This window comes from Thunnus maccoyii, chromosome 13 (assembly GCF_910596095.1).
Source record: "Thunnus maccoyii chromosome 13, fThuMac1.1, whole genome shotgun sequence".
NCBI classification, from domain to species: Eukaryota; Metazoa; Chordata; class Actinopteri; order Scombriformes; family Scombridae; genus Thunnus; species Thunnus maccoyii.
In genome coordinates, this window is record NC_056545.1 from 27716124 (window position 1) to 27738504 (window position 22381).

The 22381-nt window shown below is 39.1% G+C and overlaps 1 protein-coding gene across 1 annotated transcript; it reads left to right on the forward strand.

Annotated features, from left to right (window-relative positions):
• Window positions 1-10244: 10244 nt before the first annotated feature.
• On the forward strand, window positions 10245-21376 carry LOC121910296 (glucose-6-phosphate exchanger SLC37A4-like). Its single transcript, XM_042431448.1, has 10 exons — window positions 10245-10603; window positions 12129-12640; window positions 13781-14013; window positions 16894-17140; window positions 19231-19383; window positions 19476-19561; window positions 19648-19761; window positions 19856-19921; window positions 20015-20153; window positions 20271-21376. Exons 2-10 carry the CDS (start codon window positions 12493-12495, stop codon window positions 20435-20437), a joined length of 1353 nt encoding a protein of 450 aa, XP_042287382.1. The 5' UTR covers window positions 10245-10603; window positions 12129-12492; the 3' UTR covers window positions 20438-21376.
• The last annotated feature ends 1005 nt before the right edge of the window (window positions 21377-22381 follow it).

Below are 22381 nucleotides of genomic sequence, written 5' to 3' on the forward strand. Positions count from 1 at the left end.
AGCCCTGTGAATGTGAATGCTGGACTGTTTGTAAAGCCTGTGTTTATTTGACAGTGAATGTAAAGCCACAGGATGAGTGCAAATGCTTTCACTGTAAAATGTAACTTGTTGTGCCAACTGAAAAAATAGGAGTGACAGGGCAGCCTTGAAAGTTATCTTGAGTAAATATTGCATGTTATATAAACCCTAGCCTTTGTTTGGTGGATTTAGACCTGTTGATTCATGAACTGGTCAGGTGGTTGTTTGATATTATAAATCTAATGTAAATCTAATTCTGATTAATTTTGGTTTTCATTTATATTTTCTTAATTTGAAGAGTCAGTTTTTCATTTGACACTAAGAACTTGCAGCTTCAGTTGCTGCTGTTGCTCTGTAGAGTCAGTACAAAGATAACATGCAAAGCTGCTCTCAGAGATCTTCCTATTATTACAGAAGTGTATGTGGGACTGAATTCAATACTAACCTTCATCATCATGTTTTTATTGTTATGAAAAGAAACAACCATGACTTATTTGAACATGTATGAAAGACACACAGCAAGTTTCCGTCATGTCTGTTTTCTTCAAACTACAAAAGAGAGAGATCTCTAGAAATTTTTAACTCTCAAACAATGCATGCCGGGAAATATGCTAAAATGATCATGCTCGTGTCTAGAATTCTAGACCCTAGAACCCTATATTTGCGAAAATTTGCAAAACTCTCAGATTTGTAAGGAAGTAGTAACTTTAACCCACACCACATTTCAAATGGTCATTTTAACCCAAACCATGATCTTTTCCTGACCCTGACCAAGTGGTTTTTGTGCCTAAATCTAACCAGACCTCAACCACAGCGTTGTCACATCATAAAACAGCGAGACAAGAATATTTTGAAGTGGCTTGCCAGAGTTTCACAAATCTAGGGTTAACATCTGGACATGACCACTGATCATGTTTCTTTAGAATGTCAGAAGAACTCATAGATACGAGTTCTGAAATGGTATTAAAAATAAAAACTTGAAATTTTAGGTTGAATTAACTTGAAATGATAAAACTCATGTATTTAAGTAAAGTTAATGACACACAATTAGTTGATCCCACTAAATTCCTGTATGATATTTTACAGTGTTGAAACATTTTGAACATGTGTCTTCTCTTCAGTCTGTTTGCACCCACTTCTGTCTTTCCATAGACTTTCTATGCAGTCACACCATGTCTAAAATTTGCCTCACTCTCTGTCTGAACACAGCCGTCTCACTGCTGTTAGGATGCTCCAAAGCAGCACTTCGACTGAACAAAGCACTTTTGGGCATCTTACCTCACGTAATGTAATCAAATTTAAAAGGCTTTTGGAAACACACTTACATACATCATTCCTGAGAGTTAGATGAGAAAATTAATGCTACTCTCATGCACATTAGATGTAAGGCTGGAGCCAGGAGCTGAGCTTAGTGTAAAGACTGAAAGCAGAGTGAAACAGCTAGCCTGGCTCTGTGTATGGGTTGAAAAAAAATCTGCCTACCAGCACTTCTAAAGCTCACTAATTAATTCATTGATTAAAGCAATTAGTGACTTCCCGGGTCTCCGCTGGTTGCCTGACAACCTCACGTTAACAAGACTCACGGCACTGTAAGGAAATAGCCCGGCAAGTTTTTCACATACCATGTTAGCTTTAAACACAAACCTCAAATCATATGTATTTTTAGATACAGGTTTCAAAGTGTGACACTGTACAAGGGAAAATCTTTTGCTGTAGTGTATCAGCTTTATGATTGTCAGTTCACTAACACTGGACGGAGAACAACAGGTTTATTTTGTCAGTTGAACACAAAAGGGGTTTGTGTGATATTCACCCTCTCATGTTCAAGTCAACACTGCTAACACACTCACTGTGTCTCTATGACAGTATGAGGCACCGCATGACATGTCAGTCCAAGCCCTCATCTGACATTTAAATTAACCTTCTTGTTTGATCGGTGTAATGGAACACGCTCCGACTTAACATGATAATTATATGACAATATAATATCTCACTGCACACGGTGATTCAGTACTTTATGATTATTAATCTGGGGACGAGCTCCTCTCATATACATTTCACTGAGATTGATTGCTTCATAACTGGTGAACCACAGAGTACATTTTGGCAGTCTAAAATTGTATGTGAGCTAATTATGAATAATGCTTTGTGAGTGTGTGAGAAATTGGGTCTGTATGTGACAAAAAGAAATTGAGAGAAAGCTATAGCACTATACCTCCTCTATCCAGCATTACTATTCCGTGCTATCATTCACTCCCACTCCAGTCCGTTCTGATTAATTTTCTCATTAATTTATTCTGTTAAAATTTACATAATACTTGTGCCAGCCTGTGACTTTTCTGCATAATTTAACATTGGCTGACTAATTTATGACCATGCAACTATCCAGTGATTAAAGTCTAGTCATATGTAGGCTGCCTCCTGTTTATCATGGATTACAGCTTGTGTTGAGAGAGGAAACATATCGACAGTCCAGCACGTGCTTCATCAAAACAGGCTTTGATTATGACTGACAGGAATATTCAATAAAAAGCGCTTTAGTCAGTGCATGGTCACCATTTCTTACAGTAACAAGAGTCAGTGGTGCACTGATATGACCACCGTGTCATCAGTGCTTTTGTTGCTTTGCAATTACATGTTGTTAACGAACACACCAGGGTTTAATAGCTCAGGAACCTGATACCAAAACCTGCTGCCCTCATTCAATAATAATCAACACAGCCCATCAGCATGCTTAGACCATCCAGTTATCCAAACGCTGCTCTGCAGATCCTCAAATTGCTTCTTATAACTCTCCAGAGGAATTTACATTTTTATTAAATTTACATCTTTTCTTGTGTATGTTTTCGCTTCTGCACCTGTGATCTGCATTCTCACCTCCCATTGGTCTCTACCCCGCAGCTGTAGGTGGTAAAGTGGAGGAGCTGCCTCTGAGAGATAAACCTAATGCAGAGTGTCGATTGTATATGAATCTATCTGCCTTTGATGCGAAAAATAGGTTTTACTTAAATATTTTAGATATATATAAATTTGGATTTCTTTTTAATAAATGAAGCCTCAACAAAACATTTGCTTATACCCACCCCTGGACACATAATATCCATAGCAACCAGTTTGCATTTGGGAGAGCGTCATGTTAATTTTAACCTATTGCTCATGTATGTGAATTTGAATTTGTGAGAACTGCATCAACTCCCCCATCCCTGCAATACATCATTCAATTGAATGAACTGATTATAAATGAAAGGGTTTAGAACAAGTGACATTTCTTTGACGGTGTGACTGACAGTGTGCTGCATGCAGGTGAAATTGGATCCGCAGGAAATACATGTAACCCCAGGGGGTAGATCCTCATTCACAACAGGGAGATATAGGAGGGAAGGAAGGACAGGGAGTCGTAATGGCCCTGCCAAGTCTCTAGCAGCAGGGGATAGATTTGATGTATTAATTGGTATGTGAAGCTAATTCCTGTGCCATGGCCCGTCTCTCCTGCTGTGAAACCATGATTGCTGTTGGTAAAAGTCGATTAAACAAGCTGGGTAACTTTTTCTTCTCCCTTTGTGCCACATCTGGACAGGAGTGACAGTCCCAGACTCATTATTTCTCTTCTTTTATGCTGATGTGTTTTTTTTTAAGTATTAGTAATGTGGAAGTTTAGATAGATAAAGAACATGCGCATATTACATCTGTTTTGAAAGGATGATACTTAACCCAATGTGAATTTTTAGCTTTTCGCAAACCATCAAACCAAATTCCTAAGTATTTATGATGCTGCACTTTATGTATTAGATTTCCATTCAGAGTACAGATCTGAGCTTTGGAAATGCAAACATTTAATATATACAATATAATCACACAACTTTAATAAAAAAGAAGCTGTAGAAACACTAGGAATAATATCCAAATATTAAAGTAACGCTATAAGGAATTATTATATGTGTTTTTAAATATTTATATTCAGAGTATTTTTACTTTTTTTATCTCATGATGAACAAACTGTTATGAATATGTAATATATAAAAAGTTAAAAGCCATGTAAGACTGTTTCTGCTGCACAGAGGAGAGTACAGTGGAGAGGAAAAGTAGTTCATGCTTCATCTGACAAGAAAAAGAAAAGTTGCATTTATACAAGTTGCTAATTAACAGAATGTGGATTTTTTTCTAATTAAAGACAACCATTGGTATACTTTATTTCTAATAATCATCATGAAGTCGCCTCATGCTATTCTGAGCAGCAGAGAGGGAATAATAGCCCACACTGTCAAGAATGAAAGAAACTTTGCAATAAAATTGAGCTGTAATTGCCACTCATTAGATATCTAGTGTGGTGAACTATCTCTGTTTGTTAGCAGCTTTGTTTTAAACACAGAGTGGATATGGAAGCCTGGAACAGCTGAGGGATTATTTCTAAAATGATAGTCACTTTATTGTAACTCAGTTCTTATGTCCCTGTCAGGATACTGAGTCAGTTTTTCCAGAAAGCTGATCTGATCCTCTGAGGTTTACCTGCCAGTTACCTGTGCGGCACAGGTTATCATTTGTGATCTACCTTTTTTATACCAGAAAACCTGACTTAAGCACGAAGATAGCTGGCTATCCCACTACTTGCTTTGTGATACAGGCACAAGGTCTAAAGCCTGACTGCTGTGGCTGAAGGCCATTATCTTCTTACACAAAGGTACAGAATTGTGAACAGAATTGTGAGTTGACCAGTGATTGTAGGATTGTAGAAACAGTTGTTGAGGCCACAACTAGCTGTGATATTGTGGATGAGCAGGCAGACAATTATAAAAATAAATGCACCCACAATTCTTAGTATTGTAATTGCTATAATTGCAGATAAGAAAAATCTGACATTTAAGTAGGCTAATGTCTCCTGTGAACATATTAACACAATGTAAAGCCACAAATGTCTCAATTAGTTTTCAATGCTTGAATTGAACCAAACCTTGAAAGGTCACCTAATAGTCCATTTTCAAAGAGTGGTTTGATTAAATGCCCCACATTTCTGAATGATGCCCACAGCTCTAACTGGCCCCCACAAGCTGAGTAAAGCACACACATACACATAATTGAAGCTGTTTCCTTAATGCACATTCTCTGCCATTTGGGCGTAAATTCATCTTTAATTAATTCTACAGTGCAGTCATGAGACATGATCTTGAATAATTTAAACCCAGGTTTGAGGTATGTATGTAGGTTACATCATAGTGTTCAAGCACTGTTGCTTCCCCACTTACCAGCATATAAATAGTGTCTGAACTTGTATTGTAAAGAATCACCTTAATCACCAATAATCAGTCTGCAGATAACAGAGTAGAAGGGAAGTGTGTTTTAAGAAGTCAAAATGGTTCCGTCTACATTTCAGCATGAATATTGACATTGGATTAACTGTAGCTCCAAACACCTGTCACTGTCAATATTCATCCTACTCCACATACAACTACAAACACTCCAAATGTCAGTTCAGTTTCTGTGGCAGTTGCAGAGTTAAGAGTTCAGACCTTGTCTCCTAAATTACACTCACAATGTATAAAGCTGAAACTAAGATTTGAAACTTGTTAAGTTTTTTAAAATGTCGGTATTAATTGTTCCATACTTACAACTCAAAGCAGACAGGAACTAACGTAGGGTCAACTATGCTTAATATGCTTTAGAAGTACAGGGTCATGTGCATGTGTGTTTTCTATTTTATGAATTTTATCTAAAGCTGTAGGATGGAAAGTTGTTTTTTTTTAACCTCATATACTGTGCAGGTCAAATTTTTACATTTTAGAGCAGTAAAAATACCCCAAACCCAATTTAACACCTAATTTTAGTCTGAAACTGGATGACTTTTCCCAAAGTGACTCAGAATAATATGATATGGACATATTTTAACTTTTTTAAATTGTTTGTGTAGCTGATGCACATTTTTGTACATAGAAGGTTTTCTAGGTTAAGTTTGACCCTATTTATTGAAAAATTTAAAAATCACCATTCAAAAGTGTTATTGCATTCTTCACATTCAATAATATTCATTGAAATAATTATGGCTAGTATGTTCTCCTTTTTTATGTGACATAGGATCATAATGTAGTGACTGTGAATTTATTTTCTTTATCATATATAAATACTGTAAAACCCAAAGAATACACTCTCTGCTCTCATGTTTAAAACTCATTAAGTACTAATCACCCATTTATTAATGACTGATAAGGTAGTTATGGATGAAAAATAGATTTGTGGTTCAGAGGTTTTGTATAGAGACTAATTGTGAGAGGATCAGAATATGAACAGTATGTAAGAGTTAACAATGTAGCTTTGTGCATTAAAATGTTGCAAAAATGAATGATGCATCTATCAATGATTATTTATTATCTAACACTGCTCCAATTATATTTCTTAATCCAGCAGACCAGGTTTGGTTTGGAAGCCAATGAAGCACATTCATGAATCCACAATTTTGTTATAAAGAAAACTGAGAGCTAGTATCTGATAAAACTCCTTCCAAAAAAGTATTTAATGCTGTTCTAAAAGGTCATCAGAGCAGCACTTGGTGAGATAGATGTAGCTAATATGCAGGACTGGACATTTTCAGGGAATATGATATTACATACACTGAATGACAGGAATCGTTTGTTCAGCTGAAGTTATGGTTTTACAGGGAGTTATGTATCTTGTAGACCCCCTCAGGTTGCCAGGCAACCAGTGGAGACTCCAGCTGCAAAAATATCATGAGTGAATAAAATGTGTGTATATATATTGGAGAGAGGGATGGTCAAATCCATAAGAGATGCCTGGAGGTTTGATGATATTTACATTTAAATGCAACATTTAGATGCAGTATTGTGTTTTCAGTCCGTCAGGATTAATGAATGTGATGGTTTTTCACCACAAATAACAGTTCTGCAGTTTTAATGATAATCAGAATACAAATTTTGCTGAAACTGAGATAATTTTCTTTTAATCTTAGTTGCATTTCTTTTAAAAAAGGTGATTGAAAACCAGCAATTAAATTACTCTTAATTGTGAGTGTGAAATAATTGAGCAAATCAGTGCATTTATTGCTTTGTTCATTTGCAGTGTAAACAATTAGACGCACCTTCATCTTCTGTAACTGGTTCACTGGCAGAGCTGGCTTTCAAAGGTGACCTGAATATTCCACCACATATTCTGTCACATACCACAAAATGACAAATAACATATTTGTGAGGGTTTGACAGAGTGGTTGATCAGTGACTCTGTCAGCTGTGTGCTGAGAAGATTTGTGACTGAAACCACAAGACCTCTCAGCTGTGAAGGGCATAAAGCCTCATTCTCAAGCCAAAACATAAAGGAGTGAAAAAAAGGGAATAAAAACACAAGACGCAAACAAGTGCAACCATGACTCTAAATGACTTTATTTGAAGTTATCTCTCTCTCCCTGGATGATGCATCCATGACAAGCTATGACTGCTTTATACAGCAGCTGCAAATAACACATTACTTTAGCTCCATCTGTTGGCCAGAAGTGTCTTCACACAAATCACTACAGAAGAGACAAAACATTCATTAACAGTATTCTCACCTAAAAGTATTTCTAGTACAAACTGAGAGCAGACAGAAAGGCCCTGCATACCAACATTGGTGTTTTTACTTAATGAAGCTTATTAGACCTCAGCTCAGTTAAGTGGAGTTTTTCTGGAAATGACTTGAAATAACTAAACTCCATGTGACTAACAAACATCTCTCTCAGTCTGTACACACCCACACAGTCCCGAGGGGAGGTCGCGTTAATCATCCACATGAATTGGAAACACCTGTGTGGGTTCACCATGGGTGTGTAGGACCTTTCAGATTGGTAATAAATATTAATATCAATTAATAAATTGATCATGAACTCTGTATTTGATATCACATGATCAGGGAGACATGTTGCATGAATATACTCTGGCAGCATTAACATTAAAAATTTTATTTGTTGACCAAATTGAAAACATTAAGGAAAAAATGACTCAGCCATCACTTAGAGAAATGCAGCAAATCAAAAGTGAAGCAAGTAATTCAATAACTTTCTTAAAGACATTGCTTTGGTTCAGGTTCTGGACTTTGTCTGAATCAGTCCCTATTCACCATATAGTTCACTATATTTACCCTTCATATATACTTTATAATATACTGCTCGTGTCAGTACACAAGAAAGCTACATATTTTACTCTTTCATACCAAGAAGAAATGATGCAATACATTCGCAACTGTGAAGTTAGAATGCCACGGCCAATTAAACTCAACAAAGACACAGCACAATGTTTTTTCTAAAAATTCAAGAAAATGATTTTCTTGGATGTTCCTGGAGCTATTTCACCAACATCAATTAGTTTTAATTCTTTCCAGCTGTGAGTAGCTCACTTGTTTTCTGTGTGTGTAGCATCGTCTGTCAACAGCACTTAAAAGTTAGTCTGTACACTGACTTTTTTATGAGTAAACTTTATTTTGTCACTTTTCCAAGGTGAATACACACACATGCTCAAAACCTGCTTAGTGTTAGTATGCAGTATGGATTTGGAATACAGCTGGAGTGTGAAATTTATGCACAATATAGAATCAAACATCCTCATAATGGAATGAAAAACAATCCAATGATGCATTGCATCAGGTTGTATAAATGTGAAAATTATCATTCCGGTGAGTGACTCCACACCTCTCAGTGATGATGCAAAATGACAATGGCTGTCAATGACTGAGACAGTTGAACAGAACGAGCCATTGTTAATGTTAGTAGTAACACATGTGCTCTTCCTGCTATGACATGTCAGTATGTCTGCTGTGAAATAAGCCTGTTGGCCCCCAGCATGCATTAGTCAGTTGCACCCTAGTTTTGATTTGTGGAATAAGATTAAATTCTTACTACAATATTAACTAGAGATGCTTCAAGTATTGATCACTAGAAGCTGGATGACACAATGTAGATCTTTGAATCAGTGAGTGGTGAGCGATCCTTGTTGTTATCAGTAAAGGAGAGGGTTTAGGATCATTTTACTCTGGTATGAAAACATTTGTACATAAAAGTTTTTAATTGGAGCAAACTGTGATTGATACAACTTGAAGAGGTCAATTTGAAGAGTGGGAAGACTGCACATTTGAAGGCGTCTGAAAAAAAAAGGGATTTATATAAACTACATTTTAGGAAATAAACTAGATGAAATGGTTCATTCATCACCACAGTTTTAATGCTGAGAGAAGAAAAGAAAATACTTAATAGTTAAGAGGAGAGGAAAAAAAAGGAAAAGCGGTGTTTGAACCGGAGACTGAACTCTGGATCATTAAATAAAAAAAAGAATGAGTGTATTTTCTTTTCCTGAAGATTTTTTTTCTCAGTTCACGATTCAAGTTATTTTTCAGTGCCAGATTTGTTGAGGTTTTATGTTTATCCTCAGCACTGTTACCCATCTAACTAAATTAACCCTGCTTTGTGAGACAGGCCCCAGATGTTGCATTCAAGGATGTCCCACACGTGAGGCCTTACAAACACTCAGCAGACAGGAGTTGGCTCTTTTCTTGCAGTGATATAAGCTTTGAATTGTGGGCTTTGAAGATGATCTGATACGGCATTGTTCCAGCTGGCGATGATAAGTAAAGTGAACCATATAACCTTATTGCACTGATTCACTGCTGAATCTGACTTAAAAAACAAACTTATACATTTGCTTCGACTAGTATTTACATAACCACAAAATGAGAGGTTTTCTCCAGTTCAGCACATTAAATATGCAGACTTTCAGTACAGTACACCTGCACACTGTACTGAAACCAGCAGACATTCAAATCACAAATCCCATAGCTGTTGAGCAGGTTGGCAGGCAATTGGGTCATTTTAAATAGGCAAAAAATGATCAAAGAAAGCAAAGAGCACATGCAATTAATAACATTAATGATGGCTGAATCCCATTTAGTTTTGCCCAATTAATGACTATGGTATGATGGTTCAACTGTATGGCCTCCTTGGAAATGAGCAATCCTTAACATTTTCAGTTCCACCTGTGTTTTTTTCCTGCTAAATCAAAATGTCTGCTGTGAAAAAGCTCTACAAGGCTACACTTAACATGCACACCTTGAAGAACCTGCAGGCCCTCACCATTTGACCCTGCATGAGCACAACCAGCAGCAGTTATTTCAGTGACAGCCCTCAACCGACAGAGGGCAGCAGTGAGCAGTGTGCTAAATGTTAAGATTTTTATTGAAATATGCCAACAAACCGTGAGATACGAATGCCGAATTCATCAGCACCCTCAACTGATTCGTTGACGATATTATATGGTGAAAGATACCGGCTTGTCTGTGTCACAAATTTAAAGTCACATATTTTTAAATGGAGTCTGGCGGCATGAGGATTGATCGCTATCAGATTACCAACATTTGATTCAAGACCTCACATCAAATGCATTCATGAATCGCAGTGCGGCATGTGAAGCTATAGCCCGTGGAGGGGATCAGTTTTTGTCACGGTGGCTCGCTCCCGTCGTCTGAGCCTGTCGCGGTGGCGCGCTCAAGGACACAGCAGACACGTGAGCGCGCGGCGTCATTTAGCATGGATGGGAACCACCAAGAGGGACGCGAATGAAAGGTAACCAGCTTTACAGGCATTTCCTCATTCTGTGTAGCAGCGATACAGTGAAGTACAGTATCGTATGGCCGCGAGCATCGACGTGTCGTGTTGCTTCATGTTGGCATTGATAAGATGTAGGCCGAGTGACATTGAAATGCTCGGACCGCCCCACAAATCAGTTCGCCACGAGTAACTCTGAGGATATTCTGTATCAATGTTATCAGGAATGTTTGGTTTTCGTGAGTGTATCCGTTTATCATTTGTTATGTTTGTATACGCTTTTTACGCCGTATTCCTCCACCAGAAATGGTTACAAAGACAACATATAGGCTGCCATTTAAGTGTAAAAGCCGAAACAGTGTAAAACTGTAGTCCTGGCAGGACTAGAGGGGATTCTTACCGCTCATTAAGGCCCTCTTAACTTTGTTAAAAATGGCCACAACCAGGTCAGCCCTCTAAGTTAAAAGTTCCGTGTGTACGACACCTGATATTTTCAGGGTTGCTGACTGTGACAAACAAGATGCCGAAGCCAGTTAAAGGAACAACTGTGATATTTATATGACAACCTGCTACACAAATGAAACACAGAACAAGTTGAGCTGCAGGTCCAGGATGTCACTTCATCCTGAACCTGCACCTGAACCTGCACCTGAACACGTAGAAGGACTGGGTCAGCTGACCACCACACAGAATCACAACCACCAGCATGACAAAAAAATCTGTATTTGCAGAAAGGCAGCTTCAAATAACTTAAGTTTATTTTTTATAACAAGTCTATAAAGGATCTGTTGGTTGTGATTAAATGTGATGTTAAAGGGGACCTATTATGCTTTTCCTTGTTTTCAGTCATATATATAATCTTACAATGTTGAATGTTCATATTAAATGTGGCCAAAGTGTCAAATAATGAGGTAAACGTATGTAGAAGTAATCCCTGTGAGTAAAAAGCACCGGCTTCAGACTGCTCTGAACGCTCGGTTTCCAAGGTTTTATTCTTCTTTCAGCCCGAGCTGACATTAGCTTGCAATGGATTTCTTTATATGGTCAGCTGCTCCACGCACAGCGTGTGAGTTCACTCCTCCATTCCGCTAACATTATTGTATTTTTCCATTGTTTTGGGGGTAGTCACACTGAGCTATGACTCCATGACATAGCACAGCAAAGTAAAATAAGTAGTTAATCTTTGGGAGATGTGCTGGTCATCTGCAGCTCTTCATCAAACATCATCGTCACTGTGGCTGTTTCTTCTTGTACTATTCCTGACCGGCTTTTAGCGCCGCTAACAAAGCTCTGCTAATTCGCTTCTTGGTTAAGGAGTTTTTTGAACTGTAAATCATGCAAAGCTACGCTAGTGGAGTCCCAGAATAAAAATATAGAGCTGGAAATGATCATACTAGGTCCCCTTTAAATGATTATTATGTGTCCATGAAACTCATTAAAGCTGAGTGTCCATATCAAAAAGAGCTATATTATCTGCATTTCTAGAATAACCAGAAATCGCTTCTGTCTTAAATCATATTTGTTATGTTGTTTTTATTTTCAGGCCAGTCCTCTGTCCTCGCTCCTACAAGCAGCAGCCTCACAGATAGACGGCGATACTAGCCTGCAAGAAGAGTGCTGTCAAGAGAGTTTTCTCACATGGAAAACATTTAATCAGTGCTACCCAGCCGATGCTGCATCTTGTTTTCATACCTCCATTGTCCCAGTGCAAACGACCAGCTGATAGCGTCGACTTTTTACTGAGAGCTGTCCAACAAAAGCCACTGATAACAGCACTGCACTCAACTTGATTGGTTACAACTAGATGTCACTACACTGAAGAGAAGGCTTTGGAGAAATAATTATTGTTTTTCCTCTTCATCCTTGAAGTTTTTGATTCTTAGTTTTTTGTTTGATCAAGTGCAATCATGGGGGCCACGGGTTATGGCTACTACCGCATGGTCATCTTCTTTTGCATGTTCAGCGGCTACTCGCTGTACTTCTTCAACAGGAAGACCTTCTCCTTCGTCATGCCCTCTGTGATGGAGGAGATTAAACTGGACAAAGATGACCTGGGTAAGACATAGCATTCATTTTTTTGTCTTGTTTGTCTGTAATTAGTGTATTATTTGCCAAAACCATTGTGCCATAATGCCTAAATCTGGCTTATTAGCTTGCCAAACGTACAGTGCAAAGGTATTAGCATGCACTTTGGAGAACAAATACTGAAGTGATGGAACTACTTCCAGAACATTCAAGTTTATTCATTAAAAATAGTTTTATTCTTTGAAGTGCTGCATTGTCAGCCTCACCTTCGTCCCACCTTCTGATTGCGCCTGCATTGTGCTAATGATTAATACCATACTTTGCTATGTAACATTTTTGTTTAGGCTTATCCCTATGCCTGTGACAGAGATTTTCCAATACCACACTTGACCTCAATGGATAACTTGCAAGTAGCACAAGAGAAACAATGACAAACAATACAGGGTGGTACTGAAGATAACATTGGGTGCAATCCACCATTAAACAGCACCAGAAAATATCTAAATGCTAAGGTCAGTATGTTAACATGCTCACAATCACAACGCTAACATGGTGATGTTTAGCAGGTATAATCGTTACTGCGGTCACCATCTTAGTGTAGCATGTTGGTATGCTAATATTTATTAATAAGCACAGCTGAGGCTGATGGGAATGCATTTTGCAGTTATTTATTTACAGTATTGGACAAATTAAACATTGACCTGATGGTAATGTGCGATTAAGTCAGGGGATCATCAGAATACTTACAATTCATTGTGATGGGACCATGAATGTCTGCACCAAAATTCCATGGCAATCCATCCAACAGTTGTTGAGAAATTTCAGTCTGCTCCAGACTGGTAGACTGACTGATCAACTGACTGGCACACAGCCCAACCATCTAGCATTACCATCCTTAAAGCCTTGTTGCAAGTGCGGCTACTAAAAAGATGACTCCCCACTACCTCTGTTGTCTTTATATATTGTTGATAATGATATCAAGTCATGAGTGTCATCATAGGTCATAGTGGAGCAGTCTACTACCTTGTACTACCAAGAGCAACCTTGACACATGTAGAGGAACTGACTTGAATCTTAGTTGCCATGCAACTTATATCACCTTCATGTATACAAAACTGCAGCCCAGCTCTGTACATTCATTTAATATTAACCCTCATGGTGTCTCTGCAGGTCTGATCACCAGCAGCCAGACCATGGCCTATGCCATCAGTAAGTTCATCAGCGGTGTGCTGTCAGATCAGATCAGCGCCCGCTGGCTTTTCTCTATCGGCCTCCTCTTGGTGGGGGGCATCAACGTAGCCTTCTCCTGGTCCTCCACCGTACCCATGTTCTCACTGCTCTGGTTCATCAACGGCCTGGGACAAGGCTGTGGCTGGCCCCCGTGTGGGAAGGTCCTGCGCAAGGTAATACCATCCTGTCTGCCATCTCATGCAACACAGATTGCTAATTCAGTGTAACTGTAATGTTCAGAGCCAAGGGAAGTCCCAGTCTCCACACTCAGGCCGCCCATGATGCCTGTGATTATTCTGGGCAATGAGTCAAAGGGTGTAACCCCAGAGTGGAAGCCACTTGCTGCCAGAGCTATTGTGTGTGTTTTCACTCTGGTTGTTGGAAGTGTTTGAGGATTCTTGTTCCGTGCTGTCAAACAGTGCTGACCTTTGTGCCAGAGGTAGCACTGTCTGGTTTTAGGAGATGTCAGTCTGTGTCAGCTGTCTGAGACGGTTCACAGGGTTAGTGGTTTGAGAAATGAAAGGATTACTTTATAATCTGTAGGTCTCATTCACACGTAGTGTTTGGAATTGCTTTAAATTAAATTAAATCATTTTGGGATCATTGGGATTAGTGCAGTGAATTGGTGGACTTTAAAGTAAATACTCTTAGAGCAAACTTTAATGCACCCTGCTATTCTATGCTGAGAGACATCTTGAGGCTTGTAAGAAGCTGCCTAAAAAAGTAGCAGTGTTCAAAAGGTGGGGAATAAATAGGCTTTGGCATGTGTTCAGCGTACTGGAGGGGATCAGATTACAGGAGAATTTATTTATAGAAGATCCTCAGTAGAAGAAAAAGAAGAAAGAACATCTTGACCAAAGGTGTTTTCCTTCTCCAGTGAGAGGAACAATCCGTAAAGGTATAGTCAGCGATTCTAATCCAATATACTTTTTGTCAAATTCAGCAAATATCCACTCACGGTCCGCTAGCTGTCCATTCTGTGTATGTGCTGATAAAAAAATCCGGTGTCCATACACAGCACTGACTCTGTAAATGACCACTCTGTAAATGGTCATGTAAACACAGTGACTCGGAGCGAGCCAGACAACACTACTCTGGCCAATCAGTAACAGGGGCGTTTGTGCTCGTGCACAGGACAGGAGGGAAGTCATCAAGCAGCTGTCTATGTGAGGACATGATGGACTGGAGAGAGAGAGACCAGGGCCAGTGCACAGAGAAAGTGTTTTCTCATGGAACTGATGCACTTTCATTTTCTTAAATCTATCAATTCACACTGAATCAGAGACCCTCACAGTTTTTCATGCTCTGGGTCTGTTTCCGTCATGTTAAGAAAAGCGTAATCTGAGCAGGCAGCTGTTTAAATCACACAAATATCCCGCTGTATATGTGTTTTCAACATTAACCGCATCAATGAATCGATAAATAAGTCACTGTTGATTTCTTCCCATGGAGCCGACATGCAAACTATTTTGTTTTATTATATGTCTGCTGTCAGTCAGCCTGGTGAAGGCAGTTTGTCCGGCCGCTGTCCTCTCAGCTCACCGACAGTCGGCTGCTTCTGTGGACAAAGACGCTGAACGCAGGTCCAGTGAGAAGTGGCGAGGCCGCAGAGAGGCGGAGAGTGTGGACGGACTGTTGTGCTCACATGAGATTAATTTTTTTTTTTTTCCACGTGTCATAAAGTGTGAGAGGAACAGAGGTGACTCTACAGCTGACGCATCACTCTGGATTCCGCCATATTCCTCTTTTGGTTGTTGCCTTGGTAATGCGTGTTTATGAATTTGGGGGTTGGAGCCTCTGAAGGAGCACGAAGGGAGGGCTGTATTTGTTTGGGTGTTTAGTTCAAATATCAACCATCTTTCTCCAGAATGACTGACTCTACCTTTAAAAGTCTTACCCAGTTTGCTCCAGTGCTGCAGCTGCTGTTCCACTGCTGAGTTAACATCCACACACTGTGGATCAACACAATGTTAAATAAGCCTGTGGGCTGTTTTAAGTGTTCGCCCAGTGGATTCTCAAGTTACTGGTTACTCTGTTGCTCTGCTGGGTATGCTGTGTGGAATGTTTATGGCCGCCTTCATATTACATCATAAGGGCGTGTCGGCTCTGACGCCATTACTGCAGAAGCAGTAAAATAAGAGAAGAATCCGAATGCTTATGAAAAATAAAGGGCTGTAAATGCACAGGTTTGTTGCTTATTAGGTAATGTTTCTGTAATTTTGTCCTTGCCTTAAAACACTTTTATGATAATTAAAGGTGCCCTGTGGACTTTTCACCAAAATGTCTTCTTACATTCAGTGTTACTCACCAAAATTCATTGAGTTCTAACAAACGTTTTTTGTGCATTTACTCCTCATGAAACATTTGCAAAGAGGTTTTTTTTTTCGGAAAAGCTTGAAGCCTTTATTGTTAACATCCATGTTTATTAGTTAACATCCGTCTTCTTCCTTTCCTTTGCTAGTGCATTGCTGTGTGTCTTGGTGCATTACTGCTACCTATAGATCAGAGGAATGGTATGAAACCATCGGCAGGAGTGTGTATGGCTTCACTTGCGTGTATGTGCATACTCTTTTCCATGCATGAGAACAAACAAAACAGGGACCCACAAATACAAACATTTCTCGAGAAAGCTACTCGTGGTCAATAACTCCTTTTTTTTTTAGGCAGTATCTCTTTATCTGAAGTACTCCCTAAAAGCATTTCACTAATTTGTAGTTGATGAACTGTGAGGACACCAGGGACACCAATGGAAACGTCCAGGACTATCCTAGTTTCTATCTAGGTTCTATCCTAGTCTGTTCTGGTCCTAATAAACCTAAATCTAAAAAAACATAAAAATGATGTCCATCAGCATGCTTGCAGCAGGACCTGTAGATTGCTTCAGGAAAGTGGAGCATGAAAAGTAAAAAAAACAGTATGTACAACATGAGATAGTTGTAAACTTGCACATGAAGGGAAAATATGTCTGTGTTATTTTAACTCTGCCTGCATTGTAGGATTTTGGAAATGACTATTCTCTGCTTGTTTTGTCCCCTGTGTCTCTTTTCCATTAGTGGTTTGAACCCTCCCAATTTGGAACATGGTGGTCTGTACTGTCCTGCAGTATGAACCTGGCTGGGAGTCTGGGTCCAATCCTGATAACAGTGCTCCTGCACTACTACGACTGGAGGACTATCCTGACCATGTCAGGCATTTTCTGTGCCGCCTTCTCGTTCGTTTGTCTGGTGTTTATAAAGAATGAGCCCAAAGATGTGGGCCTGCCCAGCATCGAGGCAGCAGCCAAGAAGGGGGCTAAGGGAGGTGAGTAAAGAAAGGGGTTGCTGGGTAGGATTACAGCGGGTAGAGGGGCCACTTCCTCTATAGAAAGGTGATTACCTCAGAGCATATCAGTAACATGGTACTGTGGTTCCAACCAAGTTAGCTTCTTTTTAGTTATAACACCCCAACAGTGGTCTGCCCCAATACCCACACTTGTGGTATTTGTGAGTAGCATATGATGTATTTCCAGTAATTACCACCAATGCTCAAGTGCCTGTTAAGACTGCAAGCATGTGGAGGTTTATCAGAGCTCACTGGGAGACCCTTGATTAATGATGCCAACTGTGGCTCGTGCAAATAATGCTTAATTTAGCTCAGGTGCTTTGTTTGTTGAAACTTCCACAAATGATTACTAATACTTCCACCAGTAAATAAGTAGTAATCTAGAAGCAGGTTGGCTTACTATATTATACATGAAGAACATTGAACAATATTATTTTTAATGTTTTTTTTGTCTGATAAGATTCTTAGGGAAGGAACTTGTTTTTAAAAATCTAACAAAATACAAATAAAAAAGATTAAAAAAAACCCAAAATGATATTGATGCCTATTTTTACAATATACATGATATTATTCGTATCAGTTTCATCAAGAAGAATAGATTTTCCTGTTGAGTTAAATTCATGTGTGGAAGTTCTGCCATAACAGTTTAATGTTTGGACCTAAATAATAATATCCCAGCTGATTCCAGCATGAAATCAAGTTCAGCTTCTTCATATCTGTTGGTTACTGTCAGCTGTAAAGCCAGCTCATAGGCACATTACTGCTAACAACTAGACTGGTGTTGCACAGTAGACAGGGGAACTGTGGGATACACTTGGCTCAGAATACCACTCCGAAGCAGTATTTGGGAAAGTGCCCCGTGCTTTGGCATTGTTCAGACATGGGAAACATTAGTTTACGACCTGGCAGCACATGAACTTGCACTCAAGTGCTCAAGACCACATGTGTGTGTACTGGGACAGAGCCAGTAGCATGCGGGCTTATCTTGCAGTGTGTAAGCATATCAAACAACTGCAGGAAAAAGTAATATTTAGACAGGAGTAGACTGGACTTAAGGTGTGTTTCCCAAAGAACCACTATGATCACTACTTAACCACCTCAGTGTGATGACTATAACTACCCACACAGTCACCACTTTAACCCCAAACCTTCTATCATGATGCATGTTGAGATAATTATCCAGATCAGGAAGAGGAGGCCATTCATTTCCAACCCAACATCAATGATGTATCCACCCACATCCAGACACATGCATCCTGCAGGCAGAGCAGTGCTCCAGGACCTCATCAGTAACAATTCTTCAGTATTTTTCTGTTTGCACTGGATTATCTCTGCTATTTAGAAAGGACATTGCTATAATACATGTCAAATGTGTTTTTTCCAGCCTTTTTAATGTGTCTCCAAGAAAGACTGTTAAAAGGGCTACATTTTGCAACCACATACCATACTGCAACCACATATTACGTCAAACATGTGGTTGCAGTTGTTTTATATGAATTCCATTTACTTGAAGGTTGTTTTCCCAACAGTGTCATGAGGCGTATTATATAATAATGACATCATCTTTTTTATAACATAGATGTGTTCATATAATCTTCACAATCATTTCCTTGTTCCTGGGGTGACACATTTTGGAGGATTTCAATAACCATCTACAAACTCTGTTTGTAACTGCAGCCAGAGAGACAATCACTCAACATTTTAACAGCAATTACGTCTCAGTCACAGCTTTCAAGGATAATATTCAGTATTCCTAAAATTCAGTGCTTCTCATGGAATTTAGGACCACCCAGACCACCCCAGATCTTTGCTTACTGTCACCAGAAGATGGCAGTGCGGAAGGCAGGACTATTAGTGGAGTTTTTGGAAGTTTTGAACAGTCTTAGAACTGTCATTTATACAGTATCACCAATCAGATACCATGTGACAGGCATGCTATGTGGAATAAGTAATAAAATCATTTAATAATCTGTACATAATTCTGTACTTACTGTATACTGCATGTGTATAGATACATTGCTAATCTCTTGTTAATTTGAGCCTGTACCACTGCACTCGTACTTTATCAGGCAACGGTGAGAGCACCCTGAGTGAGTTCCTCCTCTCCCCTTTCCTGTGGGTGCTGTCTCTGGGCTACTTGGTGGTGTTCGGGGTGAAGACGGCAGCCACTGACTGGGGACAGCTGTTCCTCATGCAGGAGAAAGGCCAGACTGCTCTCATGGGTACGTATACTAACTTACTGTCCATTGTTTCTTAGTGGTTTTTGTATAACCTTACTGGTTAAGGGTGCTGACATCAGCTGTGTTGCTTGCAGGCAGTACCTACATGAGTGCCTTGGAGGTGGGTGGTTTCGCAGGCAGCCTCGCAGCAGGTTTCCTCTCTGACAGAGCTGTAGCTCGGGTGAGTAACAGGAAACAATTAATTATTGACTGGTATTATCTATCAGTGTCTTCAGTGTCATAAACGTCCTCTTTGACTTCCTACAGCAAGGCTTGGGCACCCACGGCAACCCTCGCCATGGCCTGCTCATTGTCATGATGGCTGGTATGTGTGTGTCAATGTACCTGTTCAGAGTCACCATCACACCGGAAATCCCAAAGGTAATTCCAATAAAATATTACTGTCATCACTGTGATGAGACTTCACTTTGCCAGCACTGGAAATATCATTAAGTTGGTTTTTTTCTTTGCTCAGGAGGCTCCTCTTTGGGTCCAAGTCATCCATCCTGTCTCTGTCCTCCTTGGCGTGTCAGAAAAAGAGGTATTCCTAACAGTTCTTTAGATGTGGATGAAATAGGGATATTTTTTTAAAATCTCTGTAGAACACAGTTTCACATTTTCTTGTCACTCACAGATTTGGATCCTCTTCCTCGGTGCCATGTTTGGATTTTCCTCTTACGGACCAATTGCCTTGTTTGGGGTGATAGCCAGTGAAAGTGCTCCCTCAAATTTTTGTGGAACCTCTCATGCTGTTGTAGCTCTGATGGCTAACGGTACGCTGCAAGTTCACATGACCAACAAAAATAACAATATTGCTTTATGAAGTATTCATAACAACATATTCAACATTGACACATTCATATGAGTAATCCAGCCTTGTTTTGTTACAGTGGGGGCTTTTATGGCAGGACTTCCCTTCAGCACTATTGCCAAACAGTACAGCTGGGACGTTGCTTTCTGGGTAGCCGAGGTGATAATGGCCATCGCCACTGTTGGGTACTTCCTCGTACGCAACATACGCACCAAAATGGGACGGATTGCAGAGAAAATGGACTGATGTATCTTCCTGAAATGAGCCAACTGTCGATGTCCTGTCATGTGACCTGACATGGCGGACTGTGTTCTTGCAGTTATGAAGGCTCTGTATACAGAATACTGCACATTATTATAACTCCAGTTTGACCAAACAAAACCACTGTCGAACACAGACTAATTTGGTTGTTGTAGTCACTCAGGGTGGGTGTAGGTCATTAAATCACTTTAATTCCTCAATCAGGCACTTTTACCACCCATACTTGGATTTTTTCCTCATATTCAGCAGAACAAAGACAGTAGATCATAATTGTTTGTCATAAGCTAATATTTTAGTTCTTCCACTGATTCATAAAAGCAGTTTCATGTAGGGATGTGTAAAACTGCTTTATCACAGCTGTATGCTGAAGAGAGTATGGACATGAGGATGTGAGGTTTTGTTGAGATGAAGTAGTAGCTGCTCACGGCATACATTGCCTTCAGTGGAGGTCAGTTATATTTAATTTATTGAATGTTTACTGATGAGGTCCGTACATTCTAGACTATTATTTGTCTAGATGTTTACACAAATGTGGTAGCATGTGTCACTGTCATCATTCATTTTACCTCAAGTATTTGTAAAAATATAATAGCTTCATTATTTCACTTAAAGAAGTAATCCTGGAACATGTTATTTTTATACACAGTTCTGTGCTACATGATACAGAGCAACACTTTGATGCAGTCTTATGTCGTGTCAGCTTTTGAGATCTGACATGTTTTTAAGGATTGAAATCAAATATTTGCTACATGACTGTTTAATCACTGATATTGTAGTCGAATACAACAGTTACAACTCTGGACTCTCTAAAATCTGTGAGTTTTAATGGGTCTACACTCAGTGCCACTTTGGCATATTTCTATCTTACTGGAATTGTACAATGAACTTGAAACAGTTAAGGAGATCTAATAAATGTGAAGTTTACTTTGGTTCATTTATCTGTAAACTGGCAGCACTTATCACTTTGAAATTTTGTCTGGAAATGCCCAAAAGACTTTCTTTGTTGCACTAAAGATGCTTAAATCTTCCAAAAGCAGGAAGAATGTCTACCCATGTCACACCCATGGTTAAAGGATAGGTTATGTTGGGTTTTAAATCTATCCTTCAATTCAATATATTGCCAGTGTCAGGCTGATCTGGCAAGTTGGTGATTTCTACCTGCTGGTCCTGATGTATTGCATACAGAGTGTCATCAAAACTGGATCTCTATAGATTCAAGGACACTGAGATGTCCTTGGGGCAGTTCACATTCCACAATTTAAAAAAAAAAGACATGGTAGTTATTTTATAGGCAGATTGAGTATTTTAGACAGAATTTATTTGAAATTGAGGCCAAGAAATTCCTAAATACAGAGGAATTTAGTATTTCCACATCGACCTCCACCCTGTCTACAGAGCCCTCTTTACACTGACATAACATTTACAAAGAAAAACGTTACATCATACAGTGGTGAAAGGAGTATCAAAATCGTTTACTCAAATAAAAGTACTCATTACAGATAAAGGTTCTGCAGTCAAAATCTTAAAATAAAAGTACAGTCTTACAAAAAGTATTATCAGTCAAATGTGTACTGTGAAGTGTCAAAGTAAAAGTACTCGTTCTGATGAAAAATTCCCCGTTAGCATTTTATTGTTATATATAACATTATTGATAATACCGATGTATTAATGCATATGCAGCATTTTACTGTTGTAACAGGTCAAGATGTAGCTGCTTTTAACTACTTTATATACTGTTGGCTAATTCAGTACAGCATTTCCCAAAAACATTGTTCCTTTACACAAATCTGTTCATATATTTGGACTTTTCTCTAATCTTTGATTTTTTTTGTGAATTATTGGATAATTTTACCTCTTGAGGCTTTGAACAATTACTTAAATGGCACCATAAAAAGAAATTCAGAGGGAAAATCAGTCTCTGCTGATAAT